The 21658-nt window shown below is 49.5% G+C and overlaps 1 protein-coding gene across 2 annotated transcripts in view; it reads right to left on the bottom strand.

Moving 5' to 3' along the window:
* Positions 1-21658, bottom strand: part of ITGB5 (integrin subunit beta 5) — a 47579-nt gene that overhangs the window by 23064 nt on the left and 2857 nt on the right. For both annotated transcript variants that reach the window (XM_035331605.1, XM_035331606.1), the window contains exons 2-8: positions 21109-21194; positions 16033-16237; positions 11248-11497; positions 8131-8299; positions 3779-3940; positions 3249-3344; positions 2469-2558 (exon numbers count right to left, since the gene is read on the bottom strand). In XM_035331605.1, coding sequence (XP_035187496.1) covers positions 2469-2558; positions 3249-3344; positions 3779-3940; positions 8131-8299; positions 11248-11497; positions 16033-16237; positions 21109-21194 — 1058 coding nt within the window. The remainder of the gene's footprint in view (positions 1-2468; positions 2559-3248; positions 3345-3778; positions 3941-8130; positions 8300-11247; positions 11498-16032; positions 16238-21108; positions 21195-21658) is intronic.

Here is a 21658-nt window from a genome sequence, read left to right as displayed (position 1 = left end):
AAAGAAAGAAAGAAAGAAAGAAAGAAAGAAAGAAAGAAAGAAAGAAAGAGAGAAAGAAAAGAATACTCTCAACCACAGGTGGACTATATGCTTCATCTCAGAGCTGAAGGTCAGAAGCTGATGTGAATATCTGCACCTCCCCCATATCAAAGTCTGCTAGAGGAGTGCAACGCCCAGTTCTCTGCTGGCATCCATCCTTTGATGCCTTTCATACTGCATAAAGACAGCATAAAACTTCACTGAGACTGAACCAGCAACTCTGTCTTTCTTTCTTGATTTGACACGACTGGTCAGAAAAACGTATTTTCCCTCTTAAGAGAAAATGCCAGACAAAAAGTACCCTTTCAGATATGTCAGTAACAAACACCAGGTTTTCCATGGGAAAAAAAATAAATGAAAAATCTCCATGAAACATTTCAAAGTAAAAAGCGGTTTTCGTCATTGAGGTTTTGGTATCCTCCTATTCCCTTTTATTCTTCTTCTCATCTCTCCATCCTGCTGCACAACCCAGACTTTTAAAGTCAAAACAAAACAAAGGGAAAACTCTGTTTATAAGTATTAATGTGAAACAAGGTTGTTTTGTTTAATTCTTCCAATGGCTGGAACTGATTTTTTTGTGAATGGTGTCCAAAAAAGACAAAGGCTTTCAAAATGGAGGTTTTTTGTATAACCACATTCATTTTCCAAAGCTAGCTTGTGACTCCATCCCTCTGTCCCTTGTCTTTCTCCTCACTGAAATGGCCAGATAAAGGAGAAGTGCTAATTTAAACCTCTCACCAATCAGTGTGTTAGCAAAGCCGGGGTCCGTGTACTAGCCAAGAGCTACTGCTTTTGGAAAAGGGCAGGAAATACACGACTTCTGACCAGTGTGTCATAAAGCTGAACGTACTGCATGTGCATCTGCTGCTCTGTCCCTAGTTCTCATGGCACATGAGAAGGCACATGAGATGTCCCTAGTTCTCATGGCACACACTGTCACCAGCCTCCTGCAGCCTAAGAAGGAGATTAATTACCCATGATGGAAAGATGCTGGCTTATCCTTTTGTCAAGCCCAAGTCTGTTAGAAGGACTGGGGAAGCTGCAGAGGTGCACAAGGGCGTAACATATTTCACTGACCGCACTGCTCACAGTTTTCCAGAGAAGGCAGGACACCAGGCCTGATGGACCTCAGCATAACCTCACCTGGTCATTCTTAAGTTCTCATGAGGGCACCAAGATTTCTTATTAGCCTGAGAGGGTAATGCCATTAGCCTAATTGTAATGCCATTATTACTAGCCACTTTGCACCCTCACACAGCAATACCTCCTCACAGCACTGCGGTTACTACCAGAGGGATTTTGCTGCTGTGCTGTTTGGTGGCCTCAAGCCTGATACACCTTCAGGGATGAGCAGAGGACCCTGGAGAGACCTAGGAGGAAGACTTGGCCCTGAGATGGAGCAACTCCTCTGTCTGAAATAAAGCAGTCATAGCACAAGGAAAATTCAAAGGATGGAGCACTTCAGTGTAAAAACAAAATGATCCTGAAGCTGCAGCTGCTCCAGGGATGGTTGATGTGAAGGCCACCCGCCATGGGAAACCCGTTGTGTTGTAATAAGAAACATGCCTGAGACCTGCTGGGGCTGGCTTTAGGAAAGCAGTTGTAAAAGAAGCATCCTGTTCACTCCCTTCGGGCCAAATCCAGCTAGGAGTCTGTGCCAAAACCCTGCCGGCACCACGCCAGCCAGGCAATGGCACAGCCTGCACAGCTCCCCAGAGCATCTCCACCTTGCAGGTGTGCTGAGATTCTGGGGAAGGAGGAAGGGTTTTTGTGAGGGCGGATAGAAAAGCCATCCGGTTCTCTTTTGTTTCATGCCCCCAGGACAGGAGAGCACTGACAGCAGGTACACTGCAGCAGGGTTGTCACACCTGGAAGGGAGGAAAATGTGAGGCAGGAGATGAAGAGATGGAGGAAAGAGATCTCAGAAGCAACATAATGGCTCATGAGGCACGAGGACCAACACAAGGATGCAACCTGAGCTGGAGCTGCATCATGTCCTTGGGAGGCCACTGGGCATCAAATCACAAAGAAATAGTCAATCTTCTCTAGTGGCACAGTGGTCTGTGAGGACTGCTTCAAACCAGGTTGCACTTATAGTGCTATCCTACACAAGAGACTTGGGCACAAACCTCTGCTGTGCTCCTGCTTCACCTCAATCAGCTCACACAGGGAGGACCCACAAAGTGCTCCACAGCCACACCAGCAGGGCCTCGAGCAGCCATCAGCCCAAGCACCGGTGTCATCAGAAGCAGGACAAGCTGCTCCCCTCCCTCCCCAGGGTGGGTGCAACCATACCAGTGGTGACCCGCTGCGGAGAGGACCCGGGCAGGGAGGCAGCCAAGCCTGGGTGGAGCACCCGAGGCAGAGCCGAGCTAGCTCAGCTCTTGGCGCTTCCCACCCCAGCAGCTGTGATGTTAAAAGGCACTTACGTTGTAGGCCTTGACTATCAGCTCGATGATATTCTTCGAGTCCTTGTGCAAAATCTCCACCGTGGTCCCAGGAATCAAGGCGGTGAAGTTCTTAAAAAGACAACGAGCAGAAAAAAACGTGCTGCAACGTGCCACAAAAGCCAAGCTTCCCCAGGAGCGGGCGGGGAGGATGAGCTCAGCCCCCAGCCCCGCGGGGCAGCGGCAGGACTGCCACCGCCTCACTGCTCGCTTGGCTCTGCCGGCTCAGTGCAGAAGCACCCAGAGCTTCCTGAAAGCCTGATCCCCTCCCTGAACCCCTTCATCCTCACAGGTTTGCTCCCCACTCCTGCTGAGGGGTGAACCCCAGGGAAGCCCCCCTACCAGTGAAGATGGCAAGGGAGCTCAAACCAGGGCTGTGGTGCAGGGCTCCGTGATGGAAAAACACAGCTGGGCAGCAGCCCTGTGCTGCATTAGGTAATGGGGTTGAGTCACAGCAGAATGGGTTGAACAGGTTTCTGCTCCCTCGTCTGCTGCGCGGCTGGCAGCCCTCCTAAAATCAAGATTAGGCTAGGGTCTATTTTAGGTACACACACGCTCACTGACATATAGGTCTGTTTGCTCTAAGCAGCTTTAGTGCTTTTCTCTGAATGACCACGCTCAGGGTGCTCGCAGGGAGAGGGGACGGCTGCACCGAGCCGCTGTGCCCTGAAGGGCTGCCTCCATCACAGCCCAGCTGGAGGGGAGATGCTCTCGAGGGGCCTCGAAAGCCCTGCCCAGCCCGGGCAGCTCAGTAGTGCTTACCTTGTACAAGACATAATGACTTTTTGTAACAGCAAAAATCAGGTGGATGTTGTTTTCAGCCAGTTTCTCCCCAAGAAGTGCCAGGGAAGGATAATCCTAGGGGCAAAAAAAAATAAATAAAAATCTAGAAAAAGTGATGGGTAGCACAGAAACAAAGGTTCATATCACTGTTCTCCCAACAGCAAGACTTGTTATAGAAATGTGGTGTTTCACTGCAGTGCGAAGTCCCTGACGTACCACTACAACTGAAATAGCAGAAAGGTTCTGGTAATTCTGTCACCCCTTACATATTTCTGCTGCACCTATCCGTGCTTGTGACCTGCTCTTTAAGGCACCATTCTGCAGGAGCATGTGATAAGTATGCAGCAGACAAGTGTTCATTCACCCCAGAAGTTTCTTCCACTGAGTTTAAATTAAAAAAAAATAATAAAATAAAAAAAGCAGGGTGGCTGGTCCCCAGAGCAGCAAGGGGCCCACTGACACCCTGAGGTCTCCATCAGCTGCCCCCTGCAGCCCCCATCCCCTCTCACCAGCTGGCTGGAGGCGCTGTACTCGTTGGCCTCGTTCAGGTGGCACTGGCCATCATGGGGCTGCACCAGCCCCCCCAGCTTCCCGTCCAGGGCTATGTGAGGCACATCATCCGTCGTGAAGACCAGCAGGTGAGATGCTTCCTTCCGCCAGCCGATCTTCTCCTGGGAGGGAAAAAAACCCGTCAGACAGCCAGCCCCCCAGCAGGCCATGCACCCATCCATCCATCCGAGACCCCATTGCCCCCAACTAGAAGAGCACCACACATCTGTGCACCCATCCCTGGCAAGGAAACAAGCTGCTGGGGCCCTTCTGGCACTCCCCAGCATCACCTTCCAACACGTTTACTCAAAAAGGTATGAGGAGGTACGTCGACTGTCCACCAGACCTTCTCTGCCCTGATCCAAGAATAAGAATTTCAGCTGCTTTTACAGCCAAAGGAGACCTGCCAAATTCCTCCACGCGCATTTAATCTGACCTTGTTTCCCCATCTCGGAGGTACAGCCATGCTGCTGCACGCAGCACAAGGCAGCAATGACAGCAGCAACATTCCCGGTGAGTGCTTTCCTTACAGCCCGCTCAGAAAATAATTCCTGAGCTGCAACACATGAAGCAAGGTCCCTGCCTGTGCAGGAACACCCATCACTACTGCCTTTGCGTGGACAGATCTGCAGGGCTTTTGCGAGAAGAGGCGTACAAGTTAGAGGATAATTGCCCCCAAATACTCAGGGCACAGAGCCTGTAGCATCCAGAAGCAACCCACACATCAATATACCCAACTCCTCCATATTTCACTGATCAGCTTACTTAGTAAAATCTGAAAGCTACCTTGTTCTACATTAATTAATATGCCAGCTGACAAGCTACTGCAGCCTATTTGCAGGCACTTCCTATGGACACCACTTGTGGGGTCATGGTGAGCAGGCAGAGCGTGCACAAGGATGGTAATCATGATTGCCATCACAATTTTTGCCTGCAGATGTGAGTCACAGCCCAAAGTCTGCTGATCTTTCCAATAAATACAACTCTTACTTTGGGACAACTATTCCAGACTTTATTTTTTTTTCTTCTCTAATGCAAAAAGTATTTTTTTTGTTAATGTCATTTTAAAGAGCTGTGCAATTCAAGTACGGCCACAGGAAGAAATCTTTGGCAATACACATCTGTCCTGCACCAGCACTTTACTGTCTGGGTCATTACACTACGAGGACTTTTGTGTTCTGGGAAGCAGGAGCCATTCAACCGAAGTGACCCCACTGGATAAAGGGCAAGGTTCCTAGTGCCAAAATGTGGTTTCTTACAAACTGAACCCAAAAGTGATTATGACTGACAATGCAAAAAGCAGCTCTTGGTCTACCCAGCTACCAGACAGCTGCCCACCCAGCTGTCCATCCAACTCACTTTTCTTTGGGTATCCAAAGTTGATTTCCATTAGGGATTGAGACGACAACCTGAGTTCCACTTGCTTAGAAATGTGCTATGCACAAAGAAAACAAGCTTCATCCAAACAACAGTTATGAGGTCACTTAGGGAATGATGCTTCTGCTTATCTGCCTGCTAGCACCACCTTCACATCACAGGCCGAGCATCCCTTCAGGCAAACTCTCCCCTATTCTTGCACTTACGCCAAACACACAGAAATGCTGAAAAAAATCAGGGCAGCCTTCAGCTGGGGCACTGGACCCAGTGCCAAAGCTGCCTGTCAGGCTGGTCACGGCACTTCGAGCCAAAAGAGCAAGCATCAAAGTGCTGCAACAACAGCATGGCTGCTGGAGACCACCAGGGAAAAATCCCTCCTTTTTCTTGGGGAAAAATCACCCCAAGAGGGCAACATGCAATGCCACACCACGAGCAGTCACAGAGCTTCACACCACCTCTGCCAGCAGCTTCCACCACCGAACACACAGCACTGTGCTCTGCCTAAAACGAATAACCAAAGGGGCTTTAATTTATTTTTACTAGACAGCGAGTTTTGAACAGGCATCTGCATTGACGCTGGCCTCATTTTTGATCCCTGTGGGGTATAAAGGGTTTTAAACCAGGGTGGGACCTGACCCAAGGCAGAGTGAAGGGGAAGACATATCTCCACAGGACTGGCATGGACAGATCCTGCCCTTGCTTCCACAACCAACTGGAGCTGTCCCCTTTCCTCAGACGACCAGCTCTTTGCTCCCAACAGCCTGCTGCCAGGGTCAAAACCACCACAGCTGGCTCACCCCATCCCAGCCCTCCAAATCCTATCAAAAGGGCTGCAAAAATTCCTATCAGCATTTCCAAGCCTGAAGTAAGTATCTAAATTTATGCTTTGGCCTCTGTATAAAAAGAGCTCAATTGCCAAGGCACTGACTGCCAGGAGATCCCCCTGGATTCATCCGTATGCATAAAACTCCACTCGTTTCTTAGGTGCAGGCCTTCTTGGAAGAAACAGCAACACGTGCATGACAAGAAAGCCTTGGAGGTTAAAAACCAAAGCATCCATTTTCCAAAGCCTCCTTAGCTCTGCGCAGCTCTGAAAGGCACCTCAGTGTCTCCCAGATGTCTTGGCCATATCCATGCACCAGTGTCTATCAAGCACTCACCAAAAGTATTTCAAAAGACACTGTTTTATAAAACAGACTTATCTCCTTGCTGCAGTTTAGTGTGTGCGACCCGAAACTTAAACATACCACCAAGCCATATGATGTTTGCACTTACAGAATGGCAGAAAACCAAAATACTGCAAATGGAAAATATAATTACAGAAAGCTGATTAATATTCCTGGCTAACCATTTTCACATCAGTATAAAGGCTTATTGTCTCTGGCTCTCTCATTGCCTCCAGAATAACACTTACCATATCTTCATCTTTCAGAGAGGAGCCAAGCGCTGGGCCTGGTTATTAGCCTGTATTAGCTGTACAAACTCTCCCCACTCCTGGGTTTAAAACCCGGGCCAAAAAAATGACTTGAGCATTACAGAGCTCTTAGGACAGCTCATGCAGAAGAAATGCCTGATATGAACTACAGCACAAAACCACCTAGTCAGCAGATGAGGTATGGGTTCTCCTACCTCTCTGCATGAAGGGGAGGAGAACAGGCATTTGGACACCATGGCTTGGGAACAGCCATGTTCCTCCATCGGCTCTCCTGGGATGTCCCCTGTGACACCACAAGCTGCTGCTGACCACAACATATTTCACAGCCAACGTGTGGCTACCGGTGGAGCTGGGGCATCTCTCGGCTGCTGCAAGGGAAAGGAAGCTCCTGCTTGGGCTGCAGGGCTTATGAGGTATTTCTGCATCCTAAGGAAATACTGTCCCCTTTTTGCAGTAAGGAAAATGTGCTGGAGAGAACCGTGAAGAACCACACAACAGGCTGCACAGCAGAATGACCGCCTTGAGACGTCTCTGTTGTGACCATCAGCGCCACCCACCAGGGACACAAAGTGCTCTGTGCCTGGAGGAGCCCTGCGAGCAGCGCTGTCTTGGTGCCAGCGACAGCATCTGTGCCAGGCTGGGAGCAGAAAGACGGCTGCTCGGAGGAGCCAGATCCAACGGGGCAGGCTCGGTCCTGCCGGGAGCATGAAGAGTGCATGAAGCCAGCCCACAAGAAGGAAATTCTGCTTTCCCACTCAACCTGGTTGCGCAAGCCTGCATCAACCACTCCTGCAGGTGATGCTTATCTCCTGGCTCCCAAAATCTAGACCCACAACAAAACGAGGCCTACCAACAGGACTGCACAAGGCTGGAGCACACAGAAACCAAACCGTATGTCAGGGGGGAAAAAGCTGGCACTGGAGAGCAGGGCAGCCCAGCTCCACCATGCAGGGGAGCATTACATTTTCATCCCCAGATCACAAAGGGACATGGAGCAACCCACCTACTTGCTCCAGGACAGTTATGAGCAATTCTCCCCCAGACCTCACAGTGAGGAGAGCAACAGCACAGCAAACCCAGCCAGCCACTGCGGGAAGAGGGCTTGTCCCTTGTGGGAGGGTGACAGGGGAGGAAATGCATTCCCCCTTGCTATGCAGGGAGCAAGAACACACAGAGGACCCCAGGCTGGAGAGCAGCCCCCACTGCACAAGCCCTCAGCACCTGGAGGTGCTGCCACCTAAATCTCCATTTGCAAAAGGTCCATTTTACGCCTTTAAACTGGAGAAGGTATTAAAGGGTTTATTTGCCTATTCACACACAAAAGCATATAAAAACAATAGCTTCTCCTTTTCAAGGCATTCTTGATGGTTTCTGCAAAAAGAAATTAGTGGTTCCTTCCAAGAAACCATACACCGAACCCTCACCAGGATTCAAAAAGACAGCTGAAGAACTCCTCCCCTTCTGCTTTGTGTTAAAACCCCAGCAACCAGCATGACTCACCTTGCACACAGCAGCTTGCAAAATCGCATCGAAGCCACCCTCCGGAGCATCCCTGTTCCGGGACACTTTCTGCTTCTGAACTTCTTCATTAAAACGGTCGACTTTATCCGTCAGAGACAAGAGGTGGCGGAAGCCAAAGGATGGGACACAGCTCGGGAATAGCTTGTAGCTGCAAGAGGAGCAGAGGGGAGCGGTTAGCTGGCATGAACCCCAGCAGGAGCCAGGAGCTGCAGGAGTCAGCAGCTCAAACAGGTTGGTCTCCAAACCTTTGTCCAGAGGAGTGAAATGCTTTCATGAGGTTTTGTGTTCTGGATGCTTTGATTTCTGGCCAGTTATCTACAAAGAGTAGAGTCTGCTTTTCTGTCCCACCCCACCCAGAAGGTGCTTTGAGCAGCTGAAGTTTCCAGATATTTCATCCAGACCAAAAGTTTCTCTCCACAGAAGTTCTGAGCAGAGACACCAAGCACCAGGGCCACAAGGTTGTGGAGCTTCAGTGCCCATAAAGCTCAAAGATTTCCACACCTATATTTTGCAAAAACATAGGCAACTGGGTGTTCAGTTGAACCCCCTACCTTTATTATCATTTGGTTTCTTCACTTTATCTACTTTGAACGACACTACACATTCCTTGCAGATGCATCCTGGCTCCCCAGGCCCAGAGGCGCAGGGAGGAGAGGAGGAGGAGGATGCCTGGACCAGAGGCAAAAACCACCCACTGCAGCTTTTTCCAAATGCAAACAGGTCACTGGACAAGGACTGCTTTGACATTAGAAGTGCCCACAAACAAAACAAAACCTCTCAACCCATTTCACTGCCAAATCAGCAAGCCACCCGGCAGCAGTGACAGCCCGCATGCAGCGCTAAGAGGGGGAGACAGATGGTGACAGGAAGGGAGCACCCGCCGGGAGGGCTGCCTTTGGCAATCACACCTACATGGCTTCCCAAGACCAGCCTTTCTTAATGTAACACATAGACAGAAAAGCAATCACCTGGCTAAAACCAAAAGGCCATAAGGACTGTCTGATCACAAGGGCAGAAGGAGAGGCGACAGCTCTGGACTGCCTTGGTGAAAGCAGCTCCAGGTGCACCTCGCAGTTCACAGAATCACAGAGTGGTTTGGGTTGGCAGGGACATTAAAGCCCATCCTGTTCCAAGCCCTTGCCATGAGCAGGGACACTTCCCACCACCAGACCAGGTTGCCCAAAGCCCCATCCAGCCTGGCCTTGAACACTTCCAGGGATGGGGCACCCACAGCTTGTGAACACCACCAACAGCCCCATCCTCTCCTCTGCCAGCACTGCCTCCCCTTCCTGCACATCTCACCCCATCTCACTCCACAAAAGGCATGTCGCTTCAATTAAATCACGCATAAGTCAAAGTTTCTGAGAAGATTTTGTAGCCTGAAGCAAAACCCCATCCCCCCGACATGAGCATCTGATGGAGATGAGGATGATGGACACGATCGAGTGCATCCTTGAGGCCAGATTTCAGAGGGAGAAAACTTGTGAAGACCACAGACATGGTGCTGTGGTGGTAGAGAGCAAGAGCAGCCATGGGACTATCCATGGGGTGGGAACAGCTCACGCAGAGCTACTCCTCCATGCCTGGCCATGCTTTTCAGCCAGGTGGTTTCCATTACAGCAGCATCCCAAAGTCAGGCACACAGGGGATAGAGAATGGAAAATACTGTGTAACCCAAATGCTCAGAGCAAGAAGTGTTTGAAGAAAAAGGGACAGATGTAAGTACTCCTCCATCAGCCAGGGCTTTCATCTGGGCACTGAAAAACTTCATGTGCTCCACACTCGGAAACTGAATCTATTCCAGCAGAACGAGCTCTGTATTTCCCTCTGACTTACCTAACTTCATCACACTATAAACATGTGCAAGGCCACCAAAGGGAAAGGAGTTCCAGTTCTGTGTTTAGGCTTCATGGCCAAAGCAGAAGCTTTTAGCACTAAAGGCACCATCCATTTGACTTTCCTCTTTGGGAAAAACTGATGAAAAAAGAATATGGGTAATTTTGTCCAGTCAATGGTCAATGTGTGATGAGATGCCAAATGTTTGGACAATGCCAAAAGATGGCAAGAAACTCATAGCTGATGTCAGATCTCTTTAATCTGCCTCTCATATGACAAACTTAGAGCATGCATGCTCACAGAGCTTGGCATCTGTCTGTGATGTGGCCTTACAATTTAAGTATTCACGAATGGCTCAGACAAAAGGGCTAACCCTACTGCCCTTACCCAACTAAACAGCAGCCCAAAGAGGGATGAGGTGAAGGGGCAGGACAGGGAACACAAAGGTAAGAGTCATTTATTGCTGTATCCTCCCTCTTTTGCCAACATCCCAGCCCATCTGAACCTGGACACCCTCCACTTCAGCCCATTTGACCCTGACACAATCCCTGATACAATGGACTTGATCCCAAACTCTGTTTGGATCTTTGTCTGTTAAAAGGCAAACAAAAAGACACTAGGAAGACACTAATAAGGAAAGGAAAAAAAAAAAAAAAAAAGAAAAAAAAAGAGGAAGGCTCTGATAACATTGCACAGCAAATCGCATCATTTGTGTCTTTCGCAACTGCCAGTTTGCTTTCCTCTCACAGCAATAAAGATGAAAAAAACTGCCTGAAATTTTTACAACACTTTACAAGTATTCATTAATCAGTCCCACAGGCCCTTCCAGATCTCACTTCCCTCAAACACTTCTGTTGGGAAAGACTTACACCGCCTTGGTCTCCTTATCTGTAAAATGAAGAAGAGCTTAATTGATCTACCCAAGGCCAAACTATGACTCAGAGCTAGGATCAGAAAGCAGGAATTTCTGGCTCTTGTGCCTTTTTCTTAAAGCCTGTAAAAATGCTTGCAATGTCTGCATCCTCTTCAGGTACTTAAAAATAGCATTAGGCTCCTGGTACAAAAGTTTCATTTGTCTAGATGTAGAGATCCTTCAACAGCCACTGCAAAATCAGAAAATGCCCTATTTTGAATGGCTCTGGAACATCGTGCATTCCCAAAAGCTGGGGCATAAATGTGGTTCACTGTCTAAAGCAGAACTGCAAGAAAAGACCCTGCAACCACCGTCTGTGCAGACTTTGGAGAACACCTACCACTTACCCAATGCAGGGATTGTTTTGGTATCTTGGTGCCGTGTAGGAGAAAGGAGAAATGTTTTTGTCCACAAAAGAGCCAAACCCCAGGCGGAAATTGCTAGTGAGTTTTCGCATCTCTTCAGCCAGCTTGGTCCCCAGATTGCGAATATTGTCTAGGTCGTCATTCATGGACAGGGAGAGGTCCATCAGGTAGTAGAGGTCCACAGGATAGTCCTCCACTTGCCGGACCTGAACTCGGAAGGAGGTCTGGTCACCTGCACACATACAAGAGTTGAGAGCGGTGAAAAGCACTGCCAGAGAACCCCTAGCACACACAAAATCCAGACTGCTGCCTTTTGTTTTTTTTCCCATGCAGAGCAGACAGATCTCTTGGAAAAGAAGAGGACGAGGGGAACAAGCCTGTTCAAATCCATTCCTCAGGAGACTAACAGAAAAGCAGGACATGATTTGGGGTCTTAAGCTATGTAGTATACCAGCTGGCAAGATAAAAACACTTATCTATTCAGTGTGTGTCTCCATTTTACTTTGGAGATATGCAAAAGGGTCTTTCCATCTCAGCTGAGAGAATGTCTGCGGATAAACACACATGAAAATGTTGCTGTCCCAAACTGGTCAGAACCCACGGGCATTTTCCTAGAAAACTGGAAAGAAAAGTAAGCAGAGTGAACCTCAAGTGGGATGTGTCATGGAAGAGGGACCCGTCACACTCTTGTTTGGGTACGTCCTCGAAGAAAACCAGAACAGTCACATAAGCCCTGCACAAGAGAGAAAGGAGGTGGAGCAGGAGAAGGAAGTGGGTCAGGAGAAAACAGCCAACATGAGATGAATGCAAGATGTTCTCCGAGCTGTGCAGAGAAGTCGAGTCAAAGCAGACACAGAAGAAACACCTTTCAGAAGGAACTTTTTCCAGAAAAAGAGTCTTGCCACCATCACCCTGAAGAAAGTAAGGCAAAAGGGAAACGAACTGGAAAAAGAAGGTTGTTGCAATCACATGGGGAAGTACCAAAGTGGAGATGAAGCTTTCTGAAGTGATGAACACAAGGGAAGGAGCTGACAGGATGGAGTCAGGCTGTGGACATGTGAAAAAGAGCTGAGGAAAGCTTTTCCCCTGACCTTCTCCCACTGCTTCCCTTTTGTAAAGCTGCCCTCAGCTGAAATGCTCTCCAGAAGGGTGTCCAGGAGCAGAGGCCATGCCGGCAGGAACCCACACATTGAAAAAGGTGAGCTGGCATCAAAACGAACTCATACTCAAGCCAGGCAGACTTCGGTGGAGCCAGAAGGGACATGGCAAACATTTGCCTTACACTTTGCCAATAGCTGAGAGAGGGGACAAAATGAGACCCCCCAGGTTCAAGCACTCAAGCCATGGGAAATCCCACATCTCCAGCTGCCACCTCAGCCTCTTTTCCAGCTCGATGGCTCCTCTGGGACTCAGACCACCTCCAGACCAAAGCTCCCCCTCCTTCTCACCTCTCCCAGCCCTTCCTGGCCACGGCTGAACTTTGGGCACCAGCAGGTTCTGCAAAAATCTCTTTGCTCCCTCCCTCTTCCCCAGAAATCAAATGCACATTTTTTATTATCGCGAAAACATTTCCCTAAAAATTTTATTGTTCTCCTCATTGTTCGCAGCAGCACAGCTGCTCCCACTTACTTCCAGCCCACGAGCAGGCAGCAGCAGCATCCCCAAACCACTGCACCGATGAGATGAGGCAGGAGGGGCTCTGCAGCCCCGTGCAGAGCTGGGATGTCCCAGTCCTACAAGCCCCATGCCACCCCCAACTCCAGCCCCTCTTGCTCCCAACCAGCTATCTCAGCTCCTCTCTCTCTCCTCTTCTCTTTATCTCTCTCCTTCAATTCAGTACTGCAAGACAGTCTTTAACTCCAGGAAAATCCATTCCTATGCCTATTTTTTTTTTCATTCCTACATATTTTTCACCACTGCAATACTCAGCCCTTTGAGAAACAGAGGACATGTCCTTTGCACATGCTGCTCCCGACACTGCAGTTTCCAAACTGCTCCTCTTCCAGAGCAGGCCCTAGGATGGGAATTGCTGTGCTGGGAAGAGCACTTGGGATGCTCTATTGAACCTTCTCTTAACAGTTATGAATTTATTAGTCCATGAAAAAGCACCAAAAATAACAGGATCCCAGACCTGGTTCTCCTTTCATTCCTAACTGTACAAATTGATTATCTCACAGAAAATATTGCTAATGTATGCAGATGTCAGTACAAAAGCATTTATTATTCTCTGTGCACGGTATTACTCTCATAGTTTAGGGATAATCCAGCCCTCTCGCTCCCTGCATACCGTCACCACCATCCTCTCCTTAGAGCTTTTATTGAGAAGTTTTTAAGTCAAAACTGAATACAGAAATGCTTCTTGGATACAGTCACACAGAGGCAGTAAAAACAAATGGAAAAGCTGCTTTTGGCTAATTTAAGAATGCAAACTCAACAATCATGATTACCCACGAAAACCTCTGCATCTGCTTGCTGAGGCTCCAGGCTTAATAGACAGCACAACATGAACCTATTAATTGTTTTAAATTCCTTTTACACTATTCATGTTTTTCATAACCAGGACACTCTGCCTTATAGCTGGACCCAAGGTTAAAAAGCAATGCTATAAAAACTAAATGCTTGATCTGAAAGCTGCCCCAGAAAGACATCAGTTTGAGGCCTTTGGGAATTATCTCTGAGCACAGAGATTTGGGGATATGTCCTCAGCCACGGGATGCTTAGATCAAACTGCCTGGGTGGGACCAGCAAACAATTGACAATTTGCCCTCTTCTGCTTCTGCTTAGCAGTCTGAGAATAGAAGAGCGCAATCACCACGACTGCTATGGGAACTCAGCCTTGAAATTCTACACTCTGTGTGCAAAAAAAGTTTCCTGATGGAACACAAAATTGGCATTATGCACAAAATTAAATCAACATTGTCTCCTGTTTGTCTTGGGTCCACAGGCTGCAACCCTCAGGACCTGTTCTCAAGCTCAGGAGTTAATGGGTAATTCAAACTGGGGATGCTAATCGAAGGGTTTGGGAAGTCATCAGCCCTGAGTAAGACGGCATGCACCTCAACATCAAAAAGACAGCAAAAATGGGAGATATTATGAAAAACGTGCAGATATGTTTGTCTTCCTGGAATGCCTTTGATGCTCTACAATAGGAGCACATGGAGGTGAGCTCCTGGGCTCATCACACTCAGAGCACTGCACAAGCCCTCAGAGCAATTCCTGCTGCTCTGGGCACTTTCAAAAACACTTCCAGGCTGCCCAGGCAGAGCTGCACACCCCAGAGCAAGTCGTGCAGCCGCAGGAGCAGCTGCCTGGCCACCGAGCCCAGGGCGGGACAGCAGAAAGCTGCTGGCACATCTCCTAACGCTCCCTTGCTCCTGCAGCTGTTGGGTACCCTGGGGAAGCCATACGGCCTCAGCTTCTGCTGACCTGCCAAGCAAACCACAGCCTCTTGCAACCCACAGCATCCAGGTGAAGCAAGAGCAGTGCTGCAGCTCACCCCGTATAGGAACTTGTCAGCACATTAGGGTTTCCACCTCAAACCAGACCTGCAGGGGCTTCTCTGCCATCACACCAGAACCAAAGACTACCTGGCACGCCACTGTGCTGCTCTCAAGCACCTGGCAATCTGCTGAAATGAGGCCTGGCAGGAACAGCAGTTCCAGCATCCAGCAAAGCAGCTCCAGGAAAGCCTCAGGGAGCCGGACCCCACGTCCCACCTCTCCCCAGCCACCAGAGCCGTGGGCGCCCGCGCCTCCGGCCGTGCCGAACAGCCAGGGATTGGGAAAGGAATGTGCTGTGGAGGCGAGATGGAGAAGCTGAGCCAGCCCTTTCCCCCAGCGACTGCCTCGAGGAACAGGAGAAATAATAACTCCCTTCCGACGGGAGCAGACCTGTTTCAGAAACACACTGAACTGCAGAAGCGCTGCTGCAGCAGAGCCATCGGCGGGTCCCTCGGTCATGCACGCCATGGTGACTGACCTCGGGCACCCGCTTTGAAGCAACAATTCCTTACGTTTAGGGGTCTGACCGATGACAGCCATCCTGCTACTCAGGAAGATTTAATTAAGAGACACCATTGCTATTCAACCTCCAGAATTAAAACAAAAAGTCCTGCAGAAACTGGGGCTCTGGAAGAGCGCTGGTAGCGTGAACACCGGCTCAAGCTGCTGTTTTTCTTGGGCAAAACGTCGTATTTCATCTTTCTGTTTGCTCATGAGAGCTGTCACAGAAGTGTAAGCCCTCAAAACCCACACTGATCGCTTATAATGAATTGAGCTTTTATATTTGCTCCTTCACTTTGCAATAAAGAGCTTTTTTTTCCCCCTTCAGAAATAGTGGCTGCCAAATTTTTGCAAGAACTCTGAACCCACACTACAGCCTGCCCCCACCATGCAAGAGCTTTAGATAACAAGCACACTCGCGTGGCTCGCTCTAGCCCTTCGCTTTTAATTTTTAATTAAAATGAAGAGATTTAAGAAAACCGATGGCTATGGGGAACGAAACAGGGACGTGGACACAATCCAGGCTCTGGGTCACAAGTTCAAATCTTCATCTCGGGCCTTGATCCCACAGCTCTTTTGCATACCAGAACAGATATGCTTTTCTTTTTTTTTTTTTTTTTAAGTCTTTTTCCTAAATTTATATGAGGAGCTGTCTCAGTTTAGAGTCAAATGAGAGTTTAGAGAGTTTAGAGTCCCAGCACCCTTCCCCCCCCCACCGCCACACGCCTGCAGCCCTCATGTGTGTCTCGGAGCCGCTGGGACTCACCAGGACGCAGGCTCAGGGCGACCTTCTGCGGCGTGATCTGTGTGACGTCCAGGTGGGTCTGGCCGGAGCCCTTGCTGCTCAGAGGGACGTCCTTCACCACACTGCTGCTGCTGCGAGGGTTTTCGATGGCGCCCGTGCAGCCGTTCGCGATGAGGTTCTGCAGGAGGTCGCACCGTGACGGGACGGACCTGGTGCTGCCGAACTCCTGTGAGGTGAAAGGTGGGCAAAAGGGAAAGGGGAGGGAGAAAAATCAGCTCTGCAATGGTGTGGATGTGCTGGGGTCTGTAGCAAATGACAAGGAACTCCCAGTGGCACTTGAGCTGGCTGTGCCTCAAAAGCAGCTTGCACTGAGCCCCGAGCCTTTCAAATGGATCTACCAAGAAAGAAACATCGCAAGGTTTTGTGCTCTGTGCTCCCAAGCCCTCAGCATTTCAGCACCTGGCCCGTAGGTCTGCAAACGGAATTTGCTCTCAGACCATAGCAGCATAAAGACACGCACTGTTCCGCATCCCCAGCAGCATCACCTTGGGGGAGCCTTGCAAAAGGAAGAAAGGACACAGAGGTGTCACCAAGGAAGGAGGCCAGGTGTGAAGCTGGAGACCTGGCTGTGGGCTCCAGGGACCTGTGCCCTGCTCCCCGGGTGAGCCCCCACATCCCATCACGTCCCCCCTCCATCAAACCCCTGCATAGCCGGCACCGGCCCGTCTCTGTCCTGCAGGAGAAATGCCACCACAGCGAGCATCCTCCAGGCTGGAGCAGACCAGGAGCAGACAGCGGTGGTTTGGGGCACAACGTCCCCATAGCCGATATGGGGCTTGGCACTCCCCGTTGAGCATCTCCCCCCATACCCTGACATCTCATACCCCCCATGCCAGCCCCAGTGGCAGCACACTGCTGGGGAACAACCCAGCTGCACAACGCGGCCTTCTGCAGCCAGTGCATCCCAATTGTCAGCATGCTGGTTGTGGTTCCCTAAAAGGGCCAAAGGGGGCAAGTTGCCCAAAGCTTACTGCATTCTCAACAGCCAACTTCTACTTGTTTCTGCACTCTAACAAGAGACACAGCCATCTCCTGCCCTGGGGCTGAGCTCCTGAAATTACAGGAAATAATGCGGAGAAGATGCTCGCAGCCACACCAGCCCCTCCTTCAGCCACACAGCCAAAAACCAGAGCAGGGCTGAATAAAACCCACTTGCTGCTGATGATGAGGTACAGCAGGGGACATGGGAGATGTTGAGGTCGTCCAACTGATGTCACACACAGCTCGGGAGGGTCCCTGAGGACAGCCTTGGCCGTGGGGTCCTGGGACGCAGACAGAGCATCTCCGCTGCGTTTCCTCGCTACAAGGTCCAAATGCTATTGGAAAAATGCGAGGTTTGCATTCCTGCATTGAGCAGCGGTGTCCAGCCAAGGCGACGGCACGCTGGATGGATGTGAACATGAATTTCTTGGATCGCCTCGTGTAAACAGCTGGACTTCCAGAGAAGAGGACTGGGACTACGTAAATCATCTCCAGCATGACAAAACAGAAACCAGCTTCCCTCCCAACCAAGAACAACGCCAGGAGCTTCAGAGCAGCAGGTTTAGGGCAGCCTCGAGGAACAGTTTGTCTCAGACCCGATTCGACCTTAAGTCAGTGAAAAGCCAGCCTTTATCAAGCACTTCCAGTCATCCCCGCAGGGATGCAAAATACCATCTAATGGTAACTGCGAAAGCTCTCACTTCAGCAGCACCTCTGCATCTCCTCATTTCCCCGTCCCCACCACTCCTGACTTAGCAGGTCTCTGTTTAAATTTCTTCTGAAACGGGCCCAGGGGAATTGCTACAGGATGGCAACTGCTGAGCTGCAGCTCTGAGCAAATCCAAGCCCTCGCCTGTTCGGTGAAGTGCTGCGTTACTCAGGGTGGGGGAAAATAAAGCCCACCCAGAGGTGGGAACGCGCCAGCGCAGGCAAGGGGGGCATCCCGTGATGGGGCGAGGAGGGCAGCAAGCAGCACCATGGTGTTGCATTACTAAACCAGGCAAAGCCTAAGCCGCCCCTTGCAGCTTTGGCCACCCTGTCCCATCAAACCGAACCACAACGTTGTCTGCGACAAGAAAAATCACATAGATTAAATGAAAGGGGAAAAGGATGGGAAGCTCTGCAGGGTACAGGGTATTATAGTCCAAATACTCCACAAGCAACCAAAGCAAAAAAGCCCTTGTTACCTTGTGCTGCACAACAGCATCCCCTCAGGGACTGCACCCCGTGGCTCCTGGGATCAACTGGCGCTGCTCATGGGCACAGTGCACCAACCAACGAGTAAAAGGCAACGCACGCAGGCAGACGGGGGAGTTCAGGGAGATGAGGCCAACAATGTGACAATTACACGCTCTTCAGTTTGAGAGTTTTAAGACAAATTGCTTGGCTCGTGCACGAACAGCGTTGACCGTATCCAACTCCTGACTTTACATGTTCTAGGCTATTCCCTACAATTTTTGCTTTAATCAGTTCGATTTTGAGTTAAGTCAGCCTGAACGATGCCTTCTTTCTTCATTAAAAAAAATAAAAATAAAAATAAATGACATGTTCCATATAGGAAATCCCTTGATTTTCCTTCCTCATCCTCCAGGCACAAATGCGTTCAGAGAGCACGGGATACGTGCAGCCCGCTGGAAAACAGGGCGCCACAGGGGAAATTTCAGTTGAATTTATCATAAAGCAAATTTCATTTTAATTAAAAGAATTAATGTTTTGCATGCACACGCATACTGTCATGCCTCCTCTTTAGAGGGTAATTTAAACACATCACCCTGTTTAAGCCCTGCCTTTCAAGGTATTCGTCCAAGAACCAACAGAGTCGGCGTTCGCTTCCAAATTTCCAGCAGCCCAAAGCCTTGTGGTTAGCTCACCAGCCCCTGGGAGCTCTGGGCTGCGCGGACACCAGCAGCTGCTCTCATCGGCTCATCCATCATCATCCTCCCGGATGGCAGCGAGGGTGAGCAGAGGCCGATAGAAGCGGCAATGTGCCCCACACTTGTGGGGCGGGAGGTGGCGAATTGGGAGTGGGAAGCAGCACAGCCCTTCCTTCCCACAGCCTCTGAAGCATCGGCACAGGGATGGCTTTGGGAAGCCCTGCAGGCTTCACCAGACTGGTGTCACTGAGCAAGGTGTGCGTGCACATGTGGGTGTGCAGATACGCGACAAAAACCGTAATTCTTGCCTGTAAATATGACAACAGTTGGCCCAATTTAGTCCCAAATGCACTAAGCAAATGCAAGGCGAGCAGTAAATACATGCTAATGGGCTGATTGTGTTTCTACCACAACATAATTAGCGCCTGTGGAAACCGCTCCGGTATCTGAGCCTTGATATTTGAACGTCAGCAGAGCTACAGAATTTGAGCAGCATATAACGCTCCCGGGCACACGCTGCTGTGAATGGCAGCTAATGGAAACAGGAAAGCAAAACAGACTGAAAGCCAGCAATTTTATAGGCATGACTGACGAGGCTGCAGCAGAGGGAAGGGGAAATAAGGTGGTGACATGACATGCAAAGAAAGCCATTCATGAAGAGTTTATAACATTATAAACTTCTGAAGTTGAAAACCCCTAGATATCTTTCACAGTCCCATTACCTCATCTGATGATTTCATAGTTAGAAACAATTCAGTTTCAAACATGAAATTTAAAAAAATATAGAGTTAGGATAAGAGCTTCCTAAGTCTTAGCATGTAGTATATAGCAGGGACAGCAGCTTCTTAGCACATCGCTCCTGGCAAAAAATACGTTGAAGTGTATTTTTAAATAGCTGTGCCAGGCTAAAGGTCAGGATGTATTCCAGGACTTCCTTGTAAACACACCTTTTCCTTCACTTGGCCCCTCTGCTCCATTTAGGATTTTTTTTTTTTTTTTGGTAACTATTCTGTTTGCAAGATAAGAGTCAAGCTGCCAGTGCCAAGGGCTGACATACAATTAGTGGTCACAGCGACCACCAGACAAACATTTCCACTGGCAGCATTTGCCAAAATTGTCTTTTGATGCCAAGAATTTAAACAAAATAAAGGCGAGCTATTGGGTACCCGTAGGTGACCAGCCAGCACTCCTGGATCCAATATCACGCCACAGATGAGCTGGCTGGAAGAGGAGCTCTTACAGCTGTTTACAAGATGTCTCAAAAGCAGGATCTATTGCTTTACCCTTTCCCTTCTACACATCAGTCATCCTGCTGGGGGGGAAAATAAAACAGGAGAACTATTCTGCTGTCTGGTAACACGGCGTTAGCAGCGTTAAGAGGTTTTCCTTGGAGAGCTGCAGCTGTGCAGTGGTCAGGCAGTTGGACGCGAGGATCTTTGCAGGTCCCTTCCAACCAAACCATTCTCTTCCATTTTACTCTACTATTTTCTGTTCTATTCTATTCCTTACTTCTCTCATCAACACCGAGGGCAGATGTAGGCGCTAAGCAGACAAGCACCTTCTATGCATCATGTATCATCAGGTCTTTCAAACACCTTAATCTCTAAAAATTGTAAGTCTGCTTGATAAGACGCACATTCGATAAGAGGTATATATGAAAACCCATGAGCAAAACTTAGGGAGCAGGGAAAGGTATTTGCAACTTCTTGCAAACCAAGGGGGGGCCCGGGTAAATAACCGGAGAGAAGCTTCAGCACCAACATAGGATGCATTTTGGGCACGAAGCATGCAGTTAAGGTGCACAGCTCATTGCCTTGATGACGGTGCAGATGGTAGAAGTGCTGGTTGCCTCCCGAAAGGACACAGTCAAGGGGGGAATGATCTTTGTTGCAGCACGGGGCACATACCACAATGCTTGGGGCTCCCAGGGAGAAAACAGGAAGGGAACTGAAGGAACAGAAGACCTGAAGCACCAGCGCTGCTCCCTGAGCAGGGTGGAGATTATTTCCTATGAGTCACATGTGCCCAAGCTACACTCGGCGTGGGAGCCCCACTGCCCCCACCAGCCCCCTCTCACACCAGGATAGGCAGAGAGGGGGACGCAGCCTCCTCTCTGCATTACAAAAAGCACCTGAGAACCAACTGCAGCATTTAAAGCAAAAACCAGAGTCTGCTCACGTACCTCTTTGGAGCACCAGGCGCACTTGGGGTGGATGAGGAGACACTCTTCGCAGGACGAGGCGCTCCCACTTGTGCACATGTTGAGACCTTCAGCAAGAGAGAAGGACAGAGAGCAGGCTGCGCTGAGCGGTTACGGGCTGAAACCAGGGATCAGGGGGGTTCTGATGGGGTTTTAATGCTAAACACACTGCAAGTTCAGTGTCATGAGCAGGGAATCTCCCAGGAGCTGAGAAGGAACAAACCTCTCCTTCTCTCCTGCAAGGAAATCCTGACTTCTTTCACAAGAAAAATGAAAAGGGCAGAAACGGGCACTGGGGGCTGAGAACACCTAAAATATGAATTTTAGAGGACTACTTCCCCCTCTTTTTTGGTGGTTCCTGGTTAATGAAAAAAAGGAACCTGTCCATTTTCTGATGAAATCCTCCCATCACTGCTGACAATGTGATAGCTGTTCCACTGCCCCGAAGGAGGCTGTCCCCAGATCCCCCAGATGCTGACTTCAAAAGCCACACGAGGCACATCTTCTGGGTGTTTCCAACTGAATATACAGG

The sequence above is a fragment of the Oxyura jamaicensis genome, chromosome 7, assembly GCF_011077185.1.
Source record: "Oxyura jamaicensis isolate SHBP4307 breed ruddy duck chromosome 7, BPBGC_Ojam_1.0, whole genome shotgun sequence".
In the NCBI taxonomy this organism is placed as follows: domain Eukaryota; kingdom Metazoa; phylum Chordata; class Aves; order Anseriformes; family Anatidae; genus Oxyura; species Oxyura jamaicensis.
The sequence above is the reverse complement of the archived record's forward strand: the minus strand, read 5'-3'. Positions and strand labels throughout refer to the sequence as shown.